This window comes from Argopecten irradians, chromosome 3, assembly GCF_041381155.1.
Source record: "Argopecten irradians isolate NY chromosome 3, Ai_NY, whole genome shotgun sequence".
Lineage (NCBI taxonomy): Eukaryota > Metazoa > Mollusca > Bivalvia > Pectinida > Pectinidae > Argopecten > Argopecten irradians.
In genome coordinates, this window is record NC_091136.1 from 10187878 (window position 1) to 10213696 (window position 25819).

Consider the following 25819-nt stretch of genomic DNA (forward strand, 5'->3'; position numbering starts at 1 on the left):
TATATACTTCATTCCTCAGTATTAAATTTGAAATGAAATTTACAATATAAAATATCTATAAGCACATAAATGAAGAAACATATAGTAACCATGTATAAATGTTTTGATTAAAAAGGACGGAATTTGATTGAAAAAATTCATGACATGGTAACAACAGTTAAACATAAGTCTTATAAATATTTATTAAAAAAAGAAATGACATTCATTCTTAAATTACCTACATTTGTAAAACTCTGAAATATTCATAAACAATGTTTAAATAAATAGATAAGAATTATATGAATGAAAATAATGGTTTAATAGGTTTAAATAGCATATATTGTATATTATTCAGCCTAAATTAAAAATGTTCATGTAATGAAATGTTTCCAATATAAAAAGGTTAATATTCTCATGAACATTGAAAAAACTACATTTATTAATTTTAAGGCTAAAACAACTAACAAGTGGAAGTATTTCATGACTTCAAAACACTGGTGTGGTTATCGTTGAAAATGGTCAGACAAATATTGACAGACAGTTTAGAAGCATTCAAAATATTTCTGAAGAGAAAAGTTACGAAATTATAAAGCAGTTATATATCATATTACAATATATTTAGAGAATATAACATATATCACATGATGTTCCAGCATCATTGTAATAATTCTAAACATAAAATGCAGACAAAAATAGAAGTATAAATTCCACATTCATATCAGTACAAAGTCGTTCCCTGACAGCAAATCATCCCTCTAATCTTAGAGAAAAAAAAAATCAAAATATTAGATTAAAAAAAATAGGATTATAACAACTTCTCAAGCTGCAACATTCCACTTTTTGAAAGAGAATCATTTTTAATTGCTGTTAAATATCATATCAAAATCTGGCGACATGATAATCAGTAAAAAATAAACTCCAACAAAATTTTTCACATTCTAAATATCACAATAGAGAATAGATAAAGAAATATGGTTTAAGACAAGCAGGATTAAGACAATTCTAGTACATGAACAGAATGTAATCAGAAACATCTAACGAATATAAAATTAAATCATATACATTTTGTATGGTATGTATAATGTATCTCTGAACCTAATTTAAAATAAATTAATTAAATATACCACAGTACTTAGAAAAATATTGACAAAATCGTATCACATGTTTTTAGGAATAAGTTTAATTATCACAGGTCAAAATGTTTATTAAAATCAGAGACAATCACATGAATTCTGTGAACCTCATCTGCTATAGAATCAACCATATATATGTACAGTATAATGTATAACAGATCAAGGAGGATGTATACATACTGAGACTTGTATTGCCATCCTCTTTCCCTCCCTTTTTACATTATTACATTGCTATGGTTAGTCTACAATCGTATTACCGGGTAACATCACAGACTTCGGAGTTTATTTTTCCCACAATCATTCTCAGGATTGTCTCCCTTTAGTTGAAGATTTCTCTTTGGTCCATTCCCCTCTTCCTGCCCACAAGAATTTAATTTCTCTGTCATTCCCGATAAAATTCACCCCGCTGATAAGTATCAAAGAGGAAACCACGAAATTAATCAACCATACAGTAATACTTTTGCACAAAATTAATCTGAACAGATGGTTTACATTAGCCAGTAACAAATCCATGATTTGATATCCAATCACCGTTTAGCTATGTATCATTTCCTTCTATACTTCCTTAGCAACTGATCTATGACGTCATAATACATTGTTATTATCACATGACCTCTATTGTCATACTGTACTATTTGTAGACCATGTAAGCTGTGCCCTGATGACGGCCTGCCTTTAAGGTCGAAACATGTCGGCAACCAGCAGCACAAGATGAACCTAGAATATACCATTTAGTACCTGGCTCAGGAGTTGCATCTCTTATTTTTTCTAAAATCCATGATATATAAGTTCATAATCGCACTTTTTATCAAGTTGAGGAGATCCTATGATCCTCATTTGAACAGCTATAATAAATTATCACACCATCACATTTAAGATTCCTCTGTAAAGCCTCACTATAATTACAGAAAAATGTCTTAAATTCTCTCAATTATCTATAAAGAATTACTAAAAGGTGGCCCTATTTTTCTGGCGTCCTACTATTCATCCACAACCAAATTGTTTCGACTGTTCGGTGGACTTCCTTCACTTATATATCCATGTTCCCCTAGATCCTCCTCTTCCCTTCTCTCTCTCCTTGACCTCCTATGATTAGACTCCTCCCTTCTTTCCTTCCGTCTTTGGCTGCCATCTCTGTGCCCATACTCATCCCTCTCCCTTCTTTCCTTCCTCGGTGGACTCTCCTCGCCCTCACCAGACTCACGCTTGTGGTGGTGCCGCTTCTTCTTTTTTGTACGACGTCTCTTCTCCTTGCGGACACTGTCCAGTTCTGTATATGTGTGTTCCGTGGGTAGATTTACTGGACGTTTCCGTTTGGACGTCACATGGTTACTATCATCATAAACAGATCTGTAACAAGGGGAATCGCATTTACAGACACACAAGAATCATATCATAAATTAATCATAATTTAAGTTACCGTATTTGCTGTAATTGGCACCTAGGGTGCTTAGAAATTGTAACAAAGGGGGCACTTATTAGTGGACCAAAATGTAAGTTGTGGACAAAAAATATCAGCCATATTTTAACTCTTTCTGTGCTCATGATACATTTTAGTAAACATGCATATGCCTTTTAACCTTAAAGACGCATTATTATGTTGTGATTTACATGTAAAAGACTCGCAAGTTCATATAATATGGTACAAAATGTTGTTGTCAGAGGCATCACATGCTGTAAAACATTGTTAAATCCATGGGAAGGGGGCGTTTATACAACTTCAACTCTTTCTGCAGAAAAGGGGAGGGGCACTTATAGGGGAAGGGGCACTAATTACGGCGAATACAGTACTTGAAAATTTGAGTGGTAACTGGTTGACTCTTTCAAAGAAATACTGAATCATTATATAAGACAATGTAAAGGACATACTTTTAATTGATGGATGTCATATTATTCTAAACAAAGAATAATTTCCTTAAACATTCACTTTACCATTTCATAAGCTGACTGTGCCTGTTGACTCACAAGTATTACTTGTAATACTACATTTTATATTGCATGGCAAAACATAATTGTACTTAGCATCTCATGTGAATGGTTAATAAATAAAAAGGTATTATTATCAAAATAATGAAAAAAAACCCATTGATCATGTATATAATGTTCTAGGTATAAAACACAAAATTTGAAGTAACATACATGATGGTCCCATTCTCACTCTCAACAGCAGTGGGTGGAGCCCTCAGGAGGAAACGAGACGTGGTGCTCCTAAAAATGAAATGTTTAGTGTAATCAGCTATTATTTAATATACTAAACAAATAAGGAATGTTAAAAGTAATGATCTGTAACTCAATAAATGAAAACTGTATAGGATTGGACAAAATGCAGAAATATCTGATGGGCGAGGGTGACAGTATATTATACGCACCCCTTCCGCATTAATCATTTACAGGTTTTAATCTGCTGATATATCCCTTCTCAATGAAAATTAAAATGTATAAATGAGCAGTACACAGGAGTAAGTTTCATGAATTTTATTTCATCTTTAGCCAAATCCTTTTCATTACATGGTTCTGACCAAAGTGTTCAAAGAAAGCCATTAAAAGTCTATGTCCAGTATTTCGAAACTGCCTAAATAAAAGTATTATACTCTTGAGGAAAATTCTTCAGAAGTGCAATATCTTTTTCACCACATTAGTAGAACTTGAAACTACACCAGTGTTGAATTTTCACTTGTGACCTGACATGGAGAGGAAACGGTAAAATATCTCAGGACACCTTCAAAAGTTTAAAACAATGGAAAGCCTGACAGCACACTAAGGGTACATAACCTATCAACTAAGGGAACAAGGGAGATAACTCTGGTGATTAACTAACCTGTTGGTATCAGGGTAATTTCCACCGTACACGATACCATAACGATTTTCATCACTGTCCATGTCTACATCCACATGCTTTCGGGATATGATGGATGGTTCAAAACCACTGGTGACGGAAAAAAATAAATTTAGTAGAAGAAATAAGAAATGTTAGGAATTAACTCCCCTTATCTTTATATATTACACTTCTCTTTCTTTTTCTACCAAGATGATATCATACTTTCTAACCAGATAAATCTCTCTTTATTTATATCTAATGGGATTTGAGCAAGATGCAACACTATAGATAATGGCAGATACTATATGCTTTCTTTCATAACTGCACAGGCCATAAGTGAGGTGATGGTAAAAGATTCTAGTAGAAATTATTTTGTGTCCAAAAGGGTTTTTGGATCACACATAGATACAGTACCTGTAGGGTCGAGGTTTGTGTCTAGGAGTGGTATATGTCTCAATATAAGCTGGCTGTTCTCTAGGCTTCTCATCAGGTACGACTGTAGGCACAACCCTCCTCTTCTTTTTATCCTTCTTTTTACAGCTTCCTGTAAGAAAGATAAAACATCGTTGAACATATTCTTTAATCCTTCTTTTTACAGCTTCCTGTCAGAAGGTAAAACATCATTGAACATTGTCTTTAATCCTTCTTTTTACAGCTTCCTGTCAGAAGGTAAAACATCATTGAACATTGTCTTTAATCCTTCTTTTTACAGCTTCCTGTCAGAAGGTAAAACATCATTGAACATTGTCTTTAATCCTTCTTTTTACAGCTTCTAAAACATCATTGAACATTGTCTTTAATCCTTCTTTTTACAGCTTCCTGTCAGAAGGTAAAACATCATTGAACATTGTCTTTAATCCTTCTTTTTACAGCTTCCTGTCAGAAGGTAAAACATCATTGAACATTGTCTTTAATCCTTCTTTTTACAGCTTCCTGTCAGAAGGTAAAACATCATTGAACATAGTCTTTAATCCTTCTTTTTACAGCTTCCTGTCAGAAGGTAAAACATCATTGAACATTGTCTTTAATACTTCTTTTTACAGCTTCTTATAGCAAAGGTCAAAATCCTTATCCTTTTTACAATTCCTGTAGCATTAAAGGTAAAACGATAATGATGATCACAAATATGATCACACTGATGACTGTCATAACGATACAAACCTGAACATATACAGCACACGATGATGAGGATGATGATAAAGAGAAGAAAGAGGATCCCCAACACAATCGCGACAATGACTCCTACAGACAGACCAGTCCCTGTATCGCCTGTCGAAGCTCCGGTGTCTAAAAATAGCATGTTCACTTGGATTATTTATAACATATCTTATAGTGTATGACAAGTGAATACTTCAATCTTAACCTGCTTAGAAATTTAAATAGTTGATGTGTGCAAACCATGAAAAGATTAACAAGACACTAACAAAAAAAAAGAAAGTAATGAGAACTAGCAATACATATAGACCATACTATTTTTGTTGAATTAAGTTTTTCATCATGATACACCTGATACATCTTAAAGAATATTTGAAATAATATCTATTGAATTATTAATGTCATATTAGAGTTTCTACCTCTTTCACCCGTGGAAGGCATAAAAGACTTATCTATCCTTTAAAGAAGGATCACAATTTTGCATATTTTAGAGTAAGATCTCCGAAAAGAAATATGTTATGCTCCAAAACAAATGACGTCAGAATCAATACCTACCATCAAGGGCAGATAACTCTGTAATATGCAAATACAGAATAGTCAAAATGTAGGTGTCTCCGGGATGAGAGTCAGCAAATTCACTGTTGACTGGATACAGAAGTACAAACCTGGTTCTGATCCTGAGTCTGACGTGGTACCAGTCACGGTGAAGGTAATGTCTGATGAGGTTCCAATAGAGTTGGTCGCCCGACAGGTGTATGTTGTAGTGCCTGACTCTGCCTGCAGGTAAACAATACAACATTAACTTTATTATTGGTAAAAAAAATCATTTATAGTGGTAGTCAGATGTATATCTACTAAGTAGCTGATATTATAAAGAATAATGTCTAAACAAAGGCTCTGTTAGCAGGTGCTGTGTTGCAACTTCAAGCAATGGAGCAAAACATTTTTTTCTGTCAAGCAAATAACATTTTGTACACAATTCTACTGTCCAAATATTGTATAAGATATTCTGATATAGTGCACTGCTGTTTTAAAATGTTTATTGTTGTGAAAATGTACTAATTAGTAGCTTTAAATGTTGATCCATTTCCGCGGCCTCACCTGAACTGAGTTGACCCTTTCAGTGATACTAAGAATAGCACTGCCCTTGAACCAGATGTAATCCGTGGCTCCAGGATTGGCATCAGTATCACAGGAGAGGGAGAGGCTGGCACCTACAGCTGCTGTCAGGGATGGGTCAGTGACGGCACTCTCCGGTAAGTCTATAGGAGTCAGAGACATTCATTACACAGTTAACTATCTGATAGCAAAATTAATATAGCAAGGGAAAATGTAGACGGTAACTAATTCACCTCTCTAAGCTGCAAGCAAGTTTATTATTAGTTTAACATCCTATAACTGTCAGTAAGAGCCAGGGTCATTTAAGGACATGCCAAGTTTGTTGGTGGAGGAAAGCCGTAGTTCCCGGAGAAAAACCACCGACCAGTGTTCAGTAACTGGCAACTGCCCCTCTATAAGCAAGTACTGAGTGTCTCCTCCAATAGATACAGGGTCATCAATAGGAGAAAATGCAGTGGAAGAATTAGCCTCTAACTTCAGTAACCAAAATCGGCCAAAAATTATTACAAAAGATGTTGTTAATTCTGTTATGTCTGGAATACTTTCGATAGCTTTGGTGTTTTTTTGGTTAATATTTACATAATACATTGGAGAGTTTCCACACACAAAATAAACTAATTTTGGTTATACCTTATATAATCCCAGACTTACATTGCACATCTGCAGTCACAGTAGCTGATGTGGAGCCGAAAGAGTTAGTTGCCGTACATAAGTACACCCCGTCGTCATCTTTCTGGACATTCGTGACGGTCAGGACAGGATTGGTGGAGATCTCATTGCCACCGAATTGCCATGAGTAGCTCAGTGTATTAGTGACTGGTGAAGCGACTGCTGAACACGTCACAGTGAAGCTTTCACCCAATTCTACAGTTACATTGGACGGACTGATTGTACCAGATGTCGGTATAGCTGAAACAGAACATTACCTATTTAGACTAAGGCACTTTCACCACCTTCATCATTCAATAACAGGAGAGCTGGTTCTATGCTTATGAACCAAAGTGAATGTCAGTCATTTCAACAAGCAATTAGATAGCTTTCGTCTTAGTAAGCACATTCTGTAATGATAGGATGTCAAGGTCATTTAAATGTTTTATCATATTTGACTTGTATGACCTTGAAAGAGAGTCAAGGTCAAAGATTTGCTTAGACTTCTTTAGATTATAACTGGTTACTACATGAGAACTTGAGCTTATATAAATGTTCAACTTACTATAGAGTACAACTTGTACAGAATTGCTGTAGGGTGAACTGCCAGCGCTGTTGCTTGCAATGCAGGAATAGCTCCCTGCATCTGCCTGTTCTACAGTGAGGATGGTGATAGTATCTCCGTTTAGGGAATATGTTGAACTAGCAGTCAAAAATGAACTTGACCCATCCTTGTACCAGGAGACAGTGTAACTAAGCAGGGAGCTGCTAACTGAACAGGTGAGTGTAAGGTCACTTCCTGAGAGGACATTACTGACATCTGGTGTGATGGAAACTGTCGGTGGTGCTGTAAAACAATTTCTCTATAAATGAACATGTTTTAATTTAACTGGTATGATCATAATGTAGAGGCATATATAAAACTGTTAATTTTAATGTTGTGTCAATTCACCAGAAGGAGGAACAGAAGTACAATGAAGAGGAGGAGTAAAAGCAAGAGGAGGAGAAGGACAACACAAGAATGAGGAAAAGGACAATGAAGAGGATGAAGGAAAAGGAAGAGAAAGAGAGGAAGGGAAAAGGAGGATTACATGAGCAGGAGAAAGGGAGGGAAAGAAAATAAGACAGCAGTATGGGAGAGAGCAAGACACACAGAGAGATTAAGACAGAGAGCGGAAGAGGGAGCAATAAGCTTACATGAAGTGTTGAAAGCAACACACGTCCCCTGCCATCAATTACATTTTTCTTATCTATGGCAAGTTATTATTGCTTAGTTATGCTATCATTGTATGAAGTTTGAACAAATTCTGTCTCAAATTATGAAAACAAACTATCCGTAATTTTTTTTCTAGATTAAGTTGTCGTCTGGATACGATTTTTTTTTTAACAATCTATTTTTAGTAACAGTGACCATTGTAGTTGACCTTTTGACTCCAAATACAATCCCAAGCTGAAATTTCCCATATGCTACCATTGTGTGAAATTTGATTAAAATCTGTTACAAACAGAGAGACAGACAGACAGACGGGAACCGCAGGGGACTAAAAAAGCAAGAGTGAGACACAGGGTGAGAGTAAGTAAAGAAAAAGACAGAGAGCAATACACCAAGACAGAGAAGTAAGACAAGAACAAGACAGATAGAGAGAGAGCAAAACGGCAAGTGAGAAAGAGCAAAACAGCAAAACAGCAAGTGAGAAAGAGCAAAACAGCAAGTGAGAAAGAGCAAATTTTACAGCAAATGAGAAGGAGCAAAATGGCAAGTGAGAAAGAACAAAACAGCAAGTGAGAAAGAGCAAAACAGCAAGTGAGAAAGAGCAAAACAGCAAGTGAGAAAGAGCAAAACAGCAAGTGAGAAAGAGCAAAACAGCAAGTGAGAAAGAGCAATACAACCAGCAGGAGAGGATGGAGAGGAGCATTATCAATATCTATCATAAATACTTTTAACTTACCATAGACTGTGAAAGTTTTGGTAGTAGTCTTTGGTGAGTTCAGTGAGGCGTGTGTGATCCTGCATTCGAGTGTTTTCCCATGATCGGACGCCAGGGCTGTCCGTGTGTAGGAGCTAAGCACGGTATATGTATTATTGGCAGAGGATATATTGGATGCACCACCAGTGATCACTTCCCCATCCAGGTACCAACCAATACTCGGGGCGGGGTATCCCCCCACGGTCTGACAATACCAAGTGTTAGAATCACCCGCATTGAATGTGCTGGGGCCAGTCATGGTCGGATTGCCGGGAGAAACTGTGAAGAAATGGAGGCAAACATTTATAAATTACACTAATCTTTTTTTCTTTTTTCTTTTTTTTTTTTTGATAAATCTTAGATCCTCAATAAAAAAAATAAAGAGAAAAAGAAACAATGATAATCTTTGTATCTCAATGCATCCAAAGATCTAAAGTGACCTATGAACCTATGAAAAAGAAAGTTTGAATCTGACGTTGATTTTAGGTAGAAAATACATATAATGTAATGTACATATTCTTTATGACTAATAGTCCGAATTGTAGTTTCTAGCTTTATTTTCAAAACTTTTATGCTGGTTTTCATCTCATCAACCATGATATGAAAGTTAATTTTCGGTATGTTAGTTAGTATTTGTATACTATTGTACATAACAAATCTTAATTATTGGATTAATTTTTTAGGAAAGCTTCACAATTTCAAATCTACATACTATCAGCTATTATCATACCACTGCTTTTCCTGGAGACACGGGAAAGGGAAAGTGGACAGACAGAATACTAACAGGACCCACATCCCCTGATGTGGTCTATGGTTATAGTTCCTGGAACTGTGACGTTTGGTACGTACCATAGACAATTGCAAATTGCACACTAGATGACACACTGGCTTGTGTGTTTCGTGCTGTACACGTGAACTGGATTCTGTCCAACTCATGACTTTGCTGCACAACAAACGTGTAGGTATTCACAGTGGTTGATGTACCAGACGAAACCTGTCGAAAACAACCGCCATATAATTATAACGCTCCGAAAAGGAGGTTTCATGTTAAATTAAGTCCAATTCAGTTATGGGTCTAAGAATCATGTGAGTAAATTTCAAGTTTGATGCCCAACGCAAATGAGTATGATCATAAACAGCAGTTTTTACATTATTTGCCTGTTAACCTGTTCATGAGCCATCATGGTCTTCCTTATAACAATCTCTATCTTTTTTACCTGTTGACGAGCCTGTAATTTACCTCGTAATCACCATGCAGCTGTGTCTAAAAATGTATATTTTACCTGTTAATGAGCCTGTAATTTACCTCGTAATCACTCTCCACCTGTGTCTATATCTGCATGTTTTACCTGTTGACGAGCCAGTAATTTACCTGGTAGTCACTATCCACCTGTGTCTATACCTGCATATTTTACCTGTGGACAAGCCAATAATTTACCTGGAAACTACTATCCACCTGGGTGCTATTCTGATACCACCAAAGAGTAGGGTTAGGGTCCCCCCCAACTGATGTACAGGTCAGAGTTTGAGATGTTCCTGCGATACCAGAACTGTCAAAGCCAGTAATACTAGGAGTTCCTGGAACCGCTGCAAAAACAATAATGAGTTTAAATACAGAGTAAGGTTTTGTTTACCATCTCAACAAAGTTATCAGAAAAAGATGGGTCTTAATTGTTTGTACAATGTATATAGGTTATAAATATGAATGTCATAACAGATTTATCTTTCAGAAGTAACTCAGTCAAAATGAACATTTATTTAAAGGTATATATATAGAGAGAGAAAGTCGTATAGGAAATTAATTAGATATGATGTTATGGTAGCCATTTTTGATTTGGGATCAACCAGAGATGTAACAGTTTTGTCATCTTTGTCAAGATCTTATCAGGATCGTTTCATGCAAAAGTTTTAGCTTAGTCGTTCTGATAGAACTTGAGAAGAAGTTAAAAATGTGTTTTCAAGATGGCGGCCATAGGATTTCAGATTGACCCAAAAAATAAGAACACTTGGTAGGGATCATATAAAGATCATTTCATGCAAGTTTCAGCTATATCGCATTTGTTGAACTTGAGAAGAAGTTCAAAATGTGTTTTCAAGATGGCAGCTGTGGTGGCCATCTTGGATTTTGGATCGACGCAAAAAATTAATTCTTGGTTGTGACCATGTCAGAATCATTTCATCTAAATCGCACTGGTAAAACCGGAGAAGAAGTTCATAATGTGAAAAGTTTACGCATGGCTCACGACGATTGACAAAACATGCTGACTATAGGTCATCCTGACCTGACCTGAAAAGTGAATTATAAAACTGAATTTGAAGTATCTAATATTTAACAGTAAGGCATTATTGTAGTAATATCTACATGTATATACTTACATAGTGATAGCACTCGTGACACTGCCAATAGTTTGACTAATAGTAGCACTAAAAGATTGGTGGATTCCATATTATCTGCTTGTTAATGACTAATACTGTTTTGTTCACTCCAAAACTTCAACAAAGCTTTGTATAATTCCATAAAAATTGCTTGCAAATTGCAAATTAGTTGTAAGTCTCCACTCCAAACTTGCACTATTCAGATCCAAGTTAGTATGATCCGAATGATTCGAAATAATCCAGGAATTGTAGGATTCAGAAAACGATAATTTTGTCTCCTGATGATTAACTCAAGTCAGAGAAATCTTCTCCAATCACGTATACACCTTTTCCTGGTTCATCATTGAATCTGAAAATAGAAACAGATATATGAAGAAATATCATTGATAAAAACAGAGTAATGTTGATAAGATTTGTTCGGCCTTTAATCTAGATGACATTTCTTTTAAGATTTGGTTTTATTAGTTTAACATCCTATTAAAAGCGAGTCGTGTAAAGATGTGTCATGTTTGAGGATGGAGGAAAGCCGGAGTACCCTGATAAAAACCACCGATCAGCAGCCAGTACCTGGCAATTGCTCCACATGGGATTTGAACTTGTGACACAGAGGTTGAGGGCTTGTGGTAATATACCCAGACATCTTAACCACTCGACCACCGTAGCCCCATTCTTTTAAGATTTTTGCTTGATTACTTTGATCAAAATAAGACGTACTACATATTATCACCTCTGACTTAAACATTTTAGTATTTTTATAACACTTATTTAGATAAACAATTGCAATCATTATCATCATCACATATATTAGGCTTATTGGCTTCTAATTTTAGTGAGTTGGCTTCTAATTTTAGTGAGTTATATACACGGATTAATGCATTAATGAATTTCCACTTCATTTTATACAGAATGTGTCAAACACTATTACAATGTAAAAGCTACCTATGTCAGACAGGTAATGGCATGTTAAACATTTCTTCACAACTCACCATTACAAATTTTCATACTTTTAATATTTCATTATTAATTTTACTTTAAGAGCAAAACCAAAAAGGTAAATATTACTATGAAAATGGGTACGATAATTACAGCAAATAAAATGTACATACTGAATGTTAATCTGACGATAAAATCGATGGGAGGTGCCACATTCCATAATACTTTCCAAAAATTTCTGAGTCAATTTCAAAGAATAAGTAAATCAAACACTACCTGGGTACATGCATGTGTACGCATGACTGTAACATATTATATGATCACCAGTGTCGTTCAATATAAGGGCTCCACCAAACCCAACACACATGGAAGTCTATTCATGATGTGAAATTTAAAACCCAAAATACATTAACCTAAAATAATAGGCAGTGTTTGCTGAAAAGTCAAGGTAGTTGATTCTTAAAAAGAATATTCAGCTTATACATATGTATGCAGGTAATCAAAGAGAAAAAATGTCTTTTTGCTAAAGAAGGGATGAAAATTGATTAAAAGTCAATTTTTTAAGTTGATACAAAATTATCTTTAATCATCATTCTGATATTTTTAATGATTTTATCAATCAAAAAAAAATCAACCTAAACAACAGTTATCATTATTTAATTTTTGCCTATCGATTTTAACAGAACTGCAATAAAATTTGATTATATAAATATGTCATATAATAAATATCTACTGAAATGATCTATGCAAGTTTGATTTTCTTCTAAACTTTTATAAACAAACATACAATGTATTTAAAATGCTTTCAATGGAAATTGATTACCGTATTTTTGCGCGTATAATGCACATCCGCGGATAGTGCGCAGGTACGTTTTTGAGTTTTTTTTGGAAATTTTTTTTTTTACAAAAAAATCTAATTTTTGCATCTTCATTCATTAATGCTAACAATTGTTTATGATATAAGTAGCAACAAAGATTAAAATAGCACATTAAATATCCTGCCACCCCTCCCAAATGTTATAGACTTGCCCATTGTATAGTAAATATATTTAAATTTCAATGAGTGAGGAATGAACAGGTTACAAACATACTTTTAAAAATAACAATTTTATCTTTGATCTACTCAAACATTCCAAGTATTTAATTGATTTTAATGAACCTTTACAATCATCTGGAAATACAACTACTCCTCGGATACCAATTAAAGTTTAAGTATAGTGCTGTATTGTATTCTCAATTTTTATAAATAGAATAAATGTAATTTTTAGAATGTCTTACCTCTGATTTGAACCATTCATATTGAAGATCAATTCAGACGGGAGCTGATCACCTATAGTCCTCTCCGTCATCATGGTCACATTTTTTCTAATTAGATATACATCACTTTGACAAGTACTTAAAAGTAAACATTGAAAGTAAACCTATTGCAACACACCATAGTGTGTCAAATCAATAAATGTTTCCATGTGATGGAGCATCTTTGCTTTATAGCCATTATTAGTAATTATCCAGAGTCAAATGAAATCCTTGGCAATGACAAATTGTGCTCACAAACAGCAACAAAGTTCTGTACTCTGCCCTATACAAGTTTAATCGAAATTTGCCAAAGTGGCTAATGTAAACAGGTGGAGGACTTAAGACTAATGTTTACTCAGGAGACAGAAGCTTGTATGCATCCTCATTTAGGCTTTGATTGACCGATCATTCATCTTGTTTACATTGAATTAACGTCGCTATTTTGTTAGATTGAAGACTTTCGTTAACAAGGGAATATATTGACATATTTAACAGTCTATTTTACTTAGATGGATTTAATCTAATTTAGCTTGCTATACTTGCACCTGCCATTGAATGTGGAGGGGACATACAATACATCACTATTCATTTGAGTTATCTCCCCTTAATAATCAAATTGCCTTTCATTTACTCACGAAAATCATTAACCTCTATTACTAGCTACCCATAAGTATTAGACTCATTCAACAATATATGTCAATATATAATTACATATATTGTCATAGGAGATTAATACCTATTCTTTTACTGAACTATTGAAATTTTCACTTTATGACAAATTCTTAGAATGAGCTTTTATCAATTCGACAATTTTTAAATAACTTTTTTAAATTTTACATTTCTATAAAATAACCTATTATGGATTTGATATATTGGATGATCTTTTATAATTTTAAATTAAAAATAAAATTCATACAATAAAATGTTTGATGAACACTATAACCTGATTTAAAGATCACTCGGATCACTGTAAAAACAGGTTTATTTCTCTCCCACAGCTCTCTACAAGTTTCAGCCCGTTGTCCAGCTCGGCGTGTAAGGAAATATGTGGTAAGGATATGCCAGGAGACATAGCTTAATAAAATGCCATGGCCCATTAGTTTGGTGAAGTTAGTGTGACATTAGCACACATACTGTGTGTATTTAACTGTATAGATTTGAAGTAGAGGGTAGCGAGACATTTAAAACCTGTATTGCATATTCATGGTAAATATCCTTGTAATATGAAGAGCACAAAACTCCATATAGATCTCCTTTACATCTAGATCTATAGAAGTGAATCCCTTGTCAAGACTTCACCAAAATAGATCTGTTCTGTTCAAAGGAAAAGTTGAATCCAATACAACTGAATTGAAATTACAAATTACATTTGTGTGTATATTTAATTGTACGAGTGAGTACAGCGAGTAGAACTTTAAGAATTAGAGGTATTGAATTAATTTGGAATAACTTTATAGGCTATACATTGGGCTTACCTGCATTGTGAATACCTGTGAGATATAGAGGGGTCAAAATATTGAGCAATATCAATATTAAAATTATAAATACACTAGTGACTGCTTAAAAATGATATTTTTTAGCTTTGTCGAACAAGAATGACATACATTCAATCTTATAAAAGTCAGCTATTTTTTTTATACCTGCATGTGAAGGTTGTGTGCGTGAGAAGTTCCACCGAAGGAATCGTTGAAACCCTCAAGAGTAGGATGTGTATGGATATGATGTACCAGATCTTTTTAATTTGATCATGGTTTTCTATTTTTTAACAAATAAAAGCTACAGCTCTGCATCTTTGTTAACGTACATGTACTACATAGCAAAATAAAGGAACATTCATTTTTTTAACAGCATTCTTTTTGTATCCTCAGTTCGTGTTTTATTAGCAAATATTTACATGATTTTACCTAATAGTTTTATATTGATTTCTCTATAGAAACCATCCTTGCTTTCATCACATAACAGCTAGGCAATATTGTTGAGGTAGTTTGTAAGACCGGTCTCAAACCCACCAAACCAGTCTTATGGAGACGTGGTTCGCCATGGTAGTCCACTGTTTGATTTACTCTGCTATACAAATATTGATATAATGTAAATATTAAATAAGGACAGTATTAAACTGCAATACCAATTTAGTATACCACATTATAACAGCAGACAAGTTCTTGTTTAAGACTATTATGGATATGTAAAGCTATAAATACTTAGGATATATTGTGCTAAACATCTATTCAAAGTCGCTTTAATTTCAGCTGTCATTTCTAAATGAGTAACTAGAATACATTATATAAATATTTTAAACTTAACTTTCTGAATTTTCTTAGGTTCGTTTGGTCAAAACTGGCTTTTCGGTAAACATTTAACTTCATTGTTAAATAATATTTGCCTACCGTCTTATCAAAGCAATGAGAATATTAACAATTCAAACCACAGCAGTGTCAATGACTTGTTGAGCAACTTCTAATCATGATGATATCTACATGAAATCCAGAACCACTTACTAGCTATGTAGGATAAGGGTTGGCGAATCACCAAGAAAGCACAAGGAAAATTGGCTGACAACAACCTTATAGGAGACATCTATATACAGTACATATAGTACACGACCATTTGTAGACCAGACACTGAAAGTGTCAAGTTTCGACAAATTAAGTCATGTTCAAGTAGTTACATATACATGTATATACGTACATGTTCTTGGATCTTTGAGTGTCCTTCGAACATGTCCCATGCATTAAATCTAAGACTGAAATTTTATTGGGTGCAGAATATGTTAGAAAAACATGATACCTTTAACTATGTATTCAGTATTCAATCTACGGTTATTTTTCGTGGGTCCTTTTCAATGGTTTTTGTTAAAACAATGGGTCCCACAGTGTTATAGATACCCATTCCCAGAAATTTCATGGGTTCTTTTTTAAATTCTGTGAGTCCAGGACTCGGGATACGCACATAGATTTATCACTGTGTATTACAAGATAAAGACCTTGAAATATGATATGTAAAACCTATTGTACACTGATGTGACTCAATGCTTGTTTTGAACTGAAACCAAAAGTAAAACGACAATATCTTTTACTATAGTTATCACAACTTAAGGGTCCAACATTAGACTCAATGCTATTCATATGTAGAATTTTAACATAGGACAATGACATTTATTCATGTCTCATTAAAATGTAAATATCCATGCAGGTATACATGTATTGGATATTGAATAATTCATTGCACTCTCGCTAGTCAAAGACACATGAACAAGATCGAGTGTAAGGAGTTAGGCTACACAATCTAGTTATATTGTCAATGTAGAATTGTAGTTATAAATATTACAATACTATCATAATAACATAATACAAACTCAGTCAGATTATAAGTAACTTGACAAAGAAGGAAATCTATAGGGATTGAGGAGCAATTGACTTTGTTGGTGCAATATTTAGGTTCATATCTGTACAAAACAAAAAATTACTTCAAAATTCATTTTTTATGAGATATGGAAGAACTATAAATGTCAAAGACACAAATGATATACCCTATGGCACCCCCACTCCATAGAATATAAAACTTGCAGGGTATGGGAATATGTCATTATCTAGGTCTGAACAGCTGATTTAATGACTTCAACTTATGCAATATCAGGTGCATATAATGATTGGTTGCAGCTCTCAAAACAATATCATGAGTTTAACAGTTCCTTCAGGTAGGGAATCTATATACAATTACACCTACTCAATTCAATTATTTCGCTGCATTTAGACTAGCAGTGGTGGGTAGTGTCTAGCACTCCGACGAGCTGCAATTGTCACCTGCGTCATGTTGTGCAATAATGCAGTTGTGTGATTATATGAGTCCTTTCCATAACATCAAGGGGTTTTTAAAGCTAAGATGAATATAAATACATAAGTGCAACTGATCGATCTGTAGTTGGAGAACCAAAGGACGCAACATAAATGCAAGTGAGGCAATTTATGAAGGATGCTTTTCCCCATGAGTCCTGGACTCACCATCTTTGTGAATGGTCCCCAACAAAATCAATGAATCCCAATCTAAAATATGTAAGGGTAACAGGGCAAGAGTAGTGTGCCACTAGCTGAGCTCAAACCCGCGACCCTGGACTTACTGGTTCGACGTTCTACCAACTGAGTCAAAGAGAAATTACCCCCTAGTGCAAAGCTAGATGGCGACCATATCACTAGTACAATTAAAACATGCTACATAAGTGAGCTCTCACAACAGTCTGTCTCCAATTTATTTTAGGTGTCTTACTAAGTTATATCAAACTCGATGCATTTTTAGCTCAGACACAAGTAACATTACAGTTGCAGCAGTAAAATTTGCTGTCTCCAAGTTGATGAGTAAGTTTGAATAATTCTGGATATTTTGTGGTTGAAGAACTCAAATCCACTAAGTATATATAGTTATCTAGAGCTTGATCAGAGGAAACCTTCGGGTCAGCAGCTATTACATCAAATCATGTAGGAATTCCACAGGATACAAAAGGTAGCCCAAAGCCTACTCTATAAGACTCTTAGTATTGATAAAATGATCCTCTATCGACAAATGAAGTGCTAAACCTCTGTATTGTCTGAAGAATGGATACAAAAGGCCATTAAACTAGTGTCATTACACAGACTGTGGCTATACATTGTGTCATACGATTAGTGTGTACTGTCCTGGAGGCTGAGACAATATAATGGTCCAACACGCTGACCCATAAACAGTTCCACACATCATTATCACCAACATAAATGCCGAGCAATTAACTAAGTGAGCATTTGGTTTTGCCATACAAATATAAACACATGTAAAAAAGGTTTCAATCATCAGATTTTCCCTTGCATGACACGATGCTTCAAGCAACAGATTTCCATAATCTTTATTTTTCACATTAATTTTTAACAATATTGCCTTTTTTTCATTATGCCTTTACAGCTGTAGCGAGAATGAACTAGGTTAATCATTGGCGACAAGGTATATATTAATTCAAGTAACTAGAGAATTCGACTAGTGTTTGGATCAAGGTTCATTGGGTCTGATTTTGTTTGGAACTGGAGGTATCCGGTATGAACCCCGATAAGTCTGCTACATTTTCCTTTTCTTTAATAAACAAGCTTGTGGACTCATTTCAGGCTTTTGGGTAGGTCTCTGTAAGGAGATACAAAACTACATGTACCGCCAGTATGTATTCATGGAATAGCATTGGATTTAGTCAATCATCAGTAACCTGTCTGAGGCAGCTTTCCATACAACAACTGGCTAAGGTTCGGAGGTCCTGGTTTGGAACCTACTCTAGCTGTTAACATTTTCTCCTCTCCTGTTACCTGGCTTTGATGAAGCCATTCAGAAGTTTTGTAGTGACTTTCTGATAAAGTGCCTCATATTTATTAAGTGCAATTATGAATAAATCCCACCGTTTACACAGATTCTATTGTCATGACACTATAAATGATGGCCATGCTAACCTGGGTCTCCAGTAATCCAACAGAACATTAGTAAGAAACAATATCCCCATTTAGTATCTGTGAAAATCTAGTGTCAAGTGGCCATGGTCGGTCATGAAGCTGAACAAGCATAATACAAGCTCACATTGCTACAATTCAATATGAGAATTGTCTATAGATCCTATTGATTGGATACTCTGTTAGCAGTCTGAACACACCTTTATATACCAGGTAGTGTATAGCTCTGATGTAGCCAGGCTAAGCCTAATGACATCTAATAGCATTATCTTAGTGATCAACATGTTCAGGAATGTACTAATCATCAGGATAAGATATTCTGATAAAAAATCTTGTGAATTTTGACCATTTTTTACCAGTAAATGCCACTGGGAGTCCTTTGAGACTGTTGTTTTAGTCCTGTGATAAAAGATCACAATGTGACAAACAATAAATATTAATAATTCACTGTAATGCTGAATCCCATGAGGACCACAGGGTATTTGACTGATCAGAGGGGAGGATTTAGTTCATGTAGTTGCTTATTAAAATTCCTGATTTCATCGAACAAAACATGTTGACATTCAGTATTGATATCTCTCAAACTACATAATTTACGGTAATCATGAATTTTAAACAACTGGGAAAAGCCAAATAAAATCCTCTTTATGAAGAATTCATTCAATTCATTTTTTTTTTCAAATTAAGTTTTTTTGGATGCCATGAGAGCTTAGGTTGGTTGGTTGGTTGGTTGGTTGGCGCAACATTCTATTTAGCTAAAGTAATTTACATGTAAGGTTAAGCTACCATATACAATGAATTGTGTGTGTGGATTTAAGCATTGAACGTCTTTCATTTGGCATTCATATCCAATATGAATGCAAAATGGACAGAGGCAAATGCCATGAAGCGCGCTAGCTCTTTATGTTGAATTTGCCTCTGTTCAGTTGGCATTCATATTGGCTATGAATGCCAACTGAAAGACGTTCAATGCTTATATTTACATTTGATTACAATTTTATGATGAAATCTCAAGGAATTTTGCATCTATAATGAAATAATCATTCGTTATCGTCATGGATGGAACAGCCATTTGAACAGCCGTCTTCCGTGATCGTTGGCACGACAATTGTGACGTCACAATGATAATGACGTCATAATAAGCGCTTGAAGTTCATTGTTTATATGACTGCCAACTGCGTTTGGTAAGGTTACATAGTGGGACTGCATTGAAATGTGTGTGTGGATATCTGTATGTTTTGGAAGGCTGTGGTATATTTGTGTTGTGTCTTTTTGTAATAGTGGAACTGACATGCCCACTTTATAATGCTATCTCACTGTCACATGCCTACAAACACATCAAACAAACACATTCCACCCGGTCACATTATACTGACAATGGGTGAACCAGTTAAGTTGTTGTTGAGCATTTAGCTACAACTTTTATAGACTATGGTGTGTCTCAGCTAGGGGAAAGAACCCAGAGCCTTCCTCAAAGGGGGCACTATCAACAGTTTTCTATGCAATCAATCAGCTAGTCCATGACAAAATTTCTTCTTTACACATTGCATTCAGCATTTAGCAAATTCAATGTCATGATAATTGTAGAAAGACAAAAACTGGAATCCTCTTTGGATGACTGATCAACATCTGTTTAGCACCATGCATGGTTACTGCTAGGCTCAGCTAAACGATATTAATTATTTAAACAGTCTGAATGTGACAAAATAGGTGATGAAGATCGGATAAAAAACAATCGATACTACAGCTTCCAATGGTGTAAAATGTCAAACAGGATCATCCGTAAGGCGGAACACCCAGAAAAATTCAATGGGCAAAAAACCTTTTGGTTCAAAATTAGAAATTCTGGTGATCTTTTAATATGTCATCCCAATGCATCAAATATGAGAGTATTGGTGTTATATATAGGAGGATATATAACATCTGCTAATTGTGCTTGAATCTCTCAGAAGTGTAAACAGTTCCTAGCACATGTACATATTGAGATGTTCCAATTCTAGACCAAGGTCATGCTGAGGTACATACCTGACCCTGAAAGTGAAGAGTGGGTTGAGACCAAATGTATATACAGTGGAACTTGGTTGATACGAACTCGGATAATTCGACAACCCGGCTTAATACGAGGTACTTTGCCGGTCCCGGCCGAATTCCCTCTTTATCTTTGTTTAAAGGCATCGGATAATTCAAATTCGGAAAACTCGAAGAACTCGGATAATACGAAGTACATTTTAGGTCCGAATGACAAAAATCATAATAAAATGTTCTTATAACTCGATATGAGATTTTTTGGACAACGAGTTCGCAGAAAATGCCGATTTTCTTTTTCATAAATCTGCTGTAGAACAGCATTTCAAAAGATATATCTCGGTTTTGTTGTTATAATTTTGTAATTACATCGGAGATTTTGACATCTCTTTTGTTCACATCATTTTACGGCAGGAAACTAGTCTAGATATACCAAGTAAAATATCGTCAGTAGAGCTCGCTTAATTCGAACACTTGGATAACTCGAAGTTTTATCTCGGTCCCTTCGAGTTCGTATTAACCGAGTTCCACTGTAGTCCATGCATGAGACAGCTTTATTCCATTTTAGGGATATCTATACATCAGAGATGGAAGTTAATTATAAGTATGAATGCTGCTGAGGAATCTATCTGTGTGAGAAGTAGAACATGGTGTAGGATATGTAATTATCAACTTTCTATCGTTTTATCTCACATATTTATGACTTATCCATACTAAAAACCATATTAAACATCCTACTTTCTGCTTTAATTTACAAGCTTGTTACGAATCCTTCTCGTTTCATTTCCTGCCCTTGACCATTGATTCAGTCACCCGAAACCAACGATCGATAGGAAATGACATTAAAACTGCATAAAACATATCGTTGGGATGTCATTTTCTGAACAGCTCTATATGAAGCCATAAAATTATGTCCTCTCCTGGAAATCAGATACAGGGTTGTACTACTTCGTATTTTAGTTTTCGTATTGATTATATGAAGTTGAATGGTGTAGTGTGTCCATAGGTGGGAGGCCCATAGATCAATGGTCAAACTTCAGAGTGACACAATATTTGTAACAAAAATTGATTTTTATTTTATCTTGAATTCCTTTCAGGGTCTTATAGTAAACTCTGTAAGAGTGAAGCAAAATAAAAACTAGATCTGTTGCCAGAATGGACGACAAACACCCCGCTGCACAAATTTAATACTGGTAACTCCATTTATAGGGGGTATTGCAGAACATCATATAGTTACTGACCCCTTAATTTTGTTAGGATTCTGTTTTATCAAAATCTGTTCAGTAGATTAGGAGGAGTTTGCCTGACAAAGTTGAGTCTACAGACAGACGGAAAATAAACTAGTAAACACTTGTATTGAAAAGGTTCTTTAATATGAGGAAAATATCATGTAAAGTATTTTGAATGGGAAGTCTTTGGTTTGGATAGAGGGATGTCACATACATGTACTACGTACGATACAGGCCTAAAAAGAGTACCATGATCAAAAGCAGATAAACCCACTACTCTGTTGTCTCTACCAATTGCATGACTGTCTAAAGAGGCAATTGCTGACTAGTCCAATTTACTGCTTCATTCTTTTTATTCTGTTTTGAAAGCACATGTATCCACCACAAACACCACACAAGACAATCATACACATACATTGAGATGATGACCATACACATGGTGAGAAAAAACCCAGGTGAAGAACAATTAAGATAGGACTTAAACCTGTGTCCTTCAAACTCTTTAAGAGACATTTAATACAACAGATCATGACCAGATCTAGAGTTAAGGGTCATATACGTCAACTCTGTCACCCATAACATACTGAGGTGTTGTGAGTTAGAAATGTATATAAAAATCCATATAATATTGAACCTGCAGCTCTGCAGGAAAAACATTTTATGTCAATATTTTCAATTAACTTGTTATCCAGCAGAGTCTATTCATTCTTCCTTTCTCAAGAATAAAAGTCACATATCATTTAATCCAACAGTGTATATATCAAAGGCTTTCTGTTTATGGTTGTAGAATTTAGTGTTTAATTCTGGTAACAGGCTTTTAAAAAGTTATCTCCCTTTGGTAATAAACCAGTAGCCTCAATAGGCTTGACACATTTATATGAACAGGTCATCTATGAAGTGAAAGTTCATGACCTTCAGATTCAATATACCGGAATAGACATATATAAATATAACTATTTTAAAGTGAAATAGTTTCCTTAGTGTTTACCAAATAAGATAAATAAATGCAGCATAAAACCATAGTGTGGCGGAACTTTTTATAAATAATTAAGTCAAATATTTGCAACCTTCTGCAATTCTAAAAATTAAACATAGGTTGATTGTTTTTGTAAACAAAATCATCAATTTCCTTGTTAAAGTTTTAAAACAGATATAGGCAGTATACATCTCCTTGCCTAACACCATGAAATTTTATAAATACTTTTTGTGTGATATTTGATAGAAAAATTAAAACTCTCTGGTTATTCATGTCAAAAAGCTCACAATTTTATGAAAATTTTTTAAGAGATAAAGCCATTACAGCAATTTAATTACAATATTCAGGGCTTAAGATCATAATTGATAAAGGGCTATCTTTGAATTTGATTTATGAGTTTATCATATTCAACTTAATTACAAGCTTTGACATGATGGTAGCTCAATATATATTATATATACGTACATAGAACTGCTAAAAGAATCCGGTTGTTTTACAAATCATCTGACCTTTCATATCAAATTTCACATATTTGTCATTTAATAATTATTTGCTTTTAACTGGTTTAGTTTCAACAGTGTCAGTCATTTAAGGATGGGAATAGATTGGCTATACCCAGTCCACACTACCCAGTACTACTGGTAGTTTTCCAGCATCTTTTATAATACTGGATTATCTCCCCTTAACTACCACTATTTTATATTGATTTTCAGTATAAATTATTCATAACTAACATTGAATAAGTTTGCTATGACAGTGGCACAAACAGATACTCTAGGTGTAAATAACATGTTTTGAAATTTGAAATTTATTCATTCATAGGGTCCTCAGAGATTACATTGAAATATCATTGCTGAAAAGAACAGTATTACATGTATACCTATAACTAATTATATGCCGTACTAGTTTAGTTTTACAATCACAAATAGAGCAGGTGGAATATTTAGATAATATTGATAGTTTAAAGAAAGTATAGATCTCAAATTGAATTAAGTACTAAAATTATTCTAACTTAGTAATTAAGAATTAAAAATAATTTGACAGTGATAGAACTTTAAAAAAAAAAATGTAAACTTATATAGAAACCCATATTATAATTTCCCTGTAATATTTGCTGTTTTCCCAAAGAAAATCCTTCTCTTATAGTAAGTTATTGTGTTAAATTCTATGAAAACTTTTTAAGATGAATTAACTTTAAAGGTATGTAAGATCAATATTTAAAAATTTGGTATTCAGATTGCGTTTCTGTATATCGCTCATATTAAAATTATCCCAGTGACTCTCATTGCAACTCCTGAAGGATTTTTACGAAAAGCATACCAAAACTCAACAAGATTACCACGTACAGAAAGGGTTGATTATATTTTAATTTAGATAATCTGATTTAATATTCATACAAAAAGTCAAGGTTTAATAAACAAATTAGTTACATCTCAAAACTTAAAGGCAATATATGATAATAAACAAACTTCTTAACTCCTGAACAGCACAAAGGAACCGTTTTAAACCTTCCCCAATATTATCTTATCTGGTTTAAAACACAGATTAGATTTACATTTAAACTTCCCATGTGTTGTTATAGAGTACAGCTAGTATTTTGGTGGTGTGTATAGCTTATACACAGATCAACATTTTTAAGATTCTTTTTAACCTCTTTTTAAGGTCATCGGACAGACCTAGGCAATATTCTTTAATTTTAATCAAATAAAATCTACAGAAGTATATTTCTATTTAAATCAATTTACCATTCTTGCTTTAATTAATATTTTATTAGTTCAAGTTTTTTTATTCTTGAATATACAGATACTGATTTAGGTCAAGAAGTATTTTGCTTAATTTAGAGTGAAATTTAGTATATATATATAGGGTATATACATAATGTATATACCTAATAAAAACTTATAATTAGTAAAATAATGTTTATATCTGTTATTTTAATATTTTTATATAAATCCTTTTCCATTTTTCACCTTTTCAAGCAATAATTATATAAAGATTACATGTAGAATTGGAGCCTAATATAGCTACAAAATATGTAGGTGTCAAATACATGTTGTATAATCCATCATATCAACAACATGAAATTATTAAACAAAAATAAACATTAAAATACATATTATTATAATTTTTGCGTTTAAGTGTAATCTTTGATGATTAACTTTTTCACGTATAATTTACACTTTGATATATGACTGCCTCATCAATTTCACCTGAAAATGACTGACATTATCACTATAAAGTATCTATGGTCACCCGTTAGTTATCCTATATATACAGGTAGATAACACTATCTACGGTACGACGTACTTACAAATCACACTATCACTTGGATAACTGTTAATTAATTCCCTATGAAGACACTTTAGTCTATAAACTTCATACCTTTCTCGAATAATACATTCCGACGATCTCCTCGACAAAAAGATTCCACAAAAATGACTTACCTGTGTTATTCTTACCTGGTTACTCGCCTCAGCCGCTGAACGTTTACAGTCCGCCATTTTGTTACTACGACAATCGCAGACGACAAACATTCGCACGCGGTGACAGAGAAATCGAGATGAGTGAAAAAGCAATTATGAGGCACCGACAGGGAAACTAATTAGGCACTTGATCGATATTACCTGTATGGTATTAATAATCTATTAATTAATTTCCGCGAGACATTAAATCCCCTTTAATCCAATTAGCTACTGGACTTGATAACGT

At 34.2% G+C, this 25819-nt stretch overlaps 1 protein-coding gene across 3 annotated transcripts; it reads right to left on the reverse strand.

Moving 5' to 3' along the window:
* On the reverse strand, nt 1–25819 carry LOC138317521 (carcinoembryonic antigen-related cell adhesion molecule 5-like). 3 transcript variants are annotated; one of them, XM_069259260.1, is made up of 14 exons: nt 25570–25819; nt 11196–11544; nt 10258–10406; nt 9669–9813; nt 8802–9098; nt 7418–7699; nt 6856–7113; nt 6187–6347; nt 5751–5862; nt 5092–5217; nt 4345–4474; nt 3931–4038; nt 3252–3320; nt 1–2462 (listed from the first exon to the last, which is right to left on the reverse strand). In XM_069259260.1, exons 2-14 carry the CDS (start codon nt 11263–11265, stop codon nt 2093–2095), a joined length of 2277 nt encoding a protein of 758 aa, XP_069115361.1. In that variant the 5' UTR covers nt 11266–11544; nt 25570–25819; the 3' UTR covers nt 1–2092. The 3 variants fall into 3 exon arrangements, with proteins under 3 accessions (XP_069115361.1, XP_069115360.1, XP_069115362.1); XM_069259259.1 differs by having other exon boundaries at nt 25555–25819; XM_069259261.1 differs by lacking the exon at nt 25570–25819 and adding an exon at nt 12302–12494.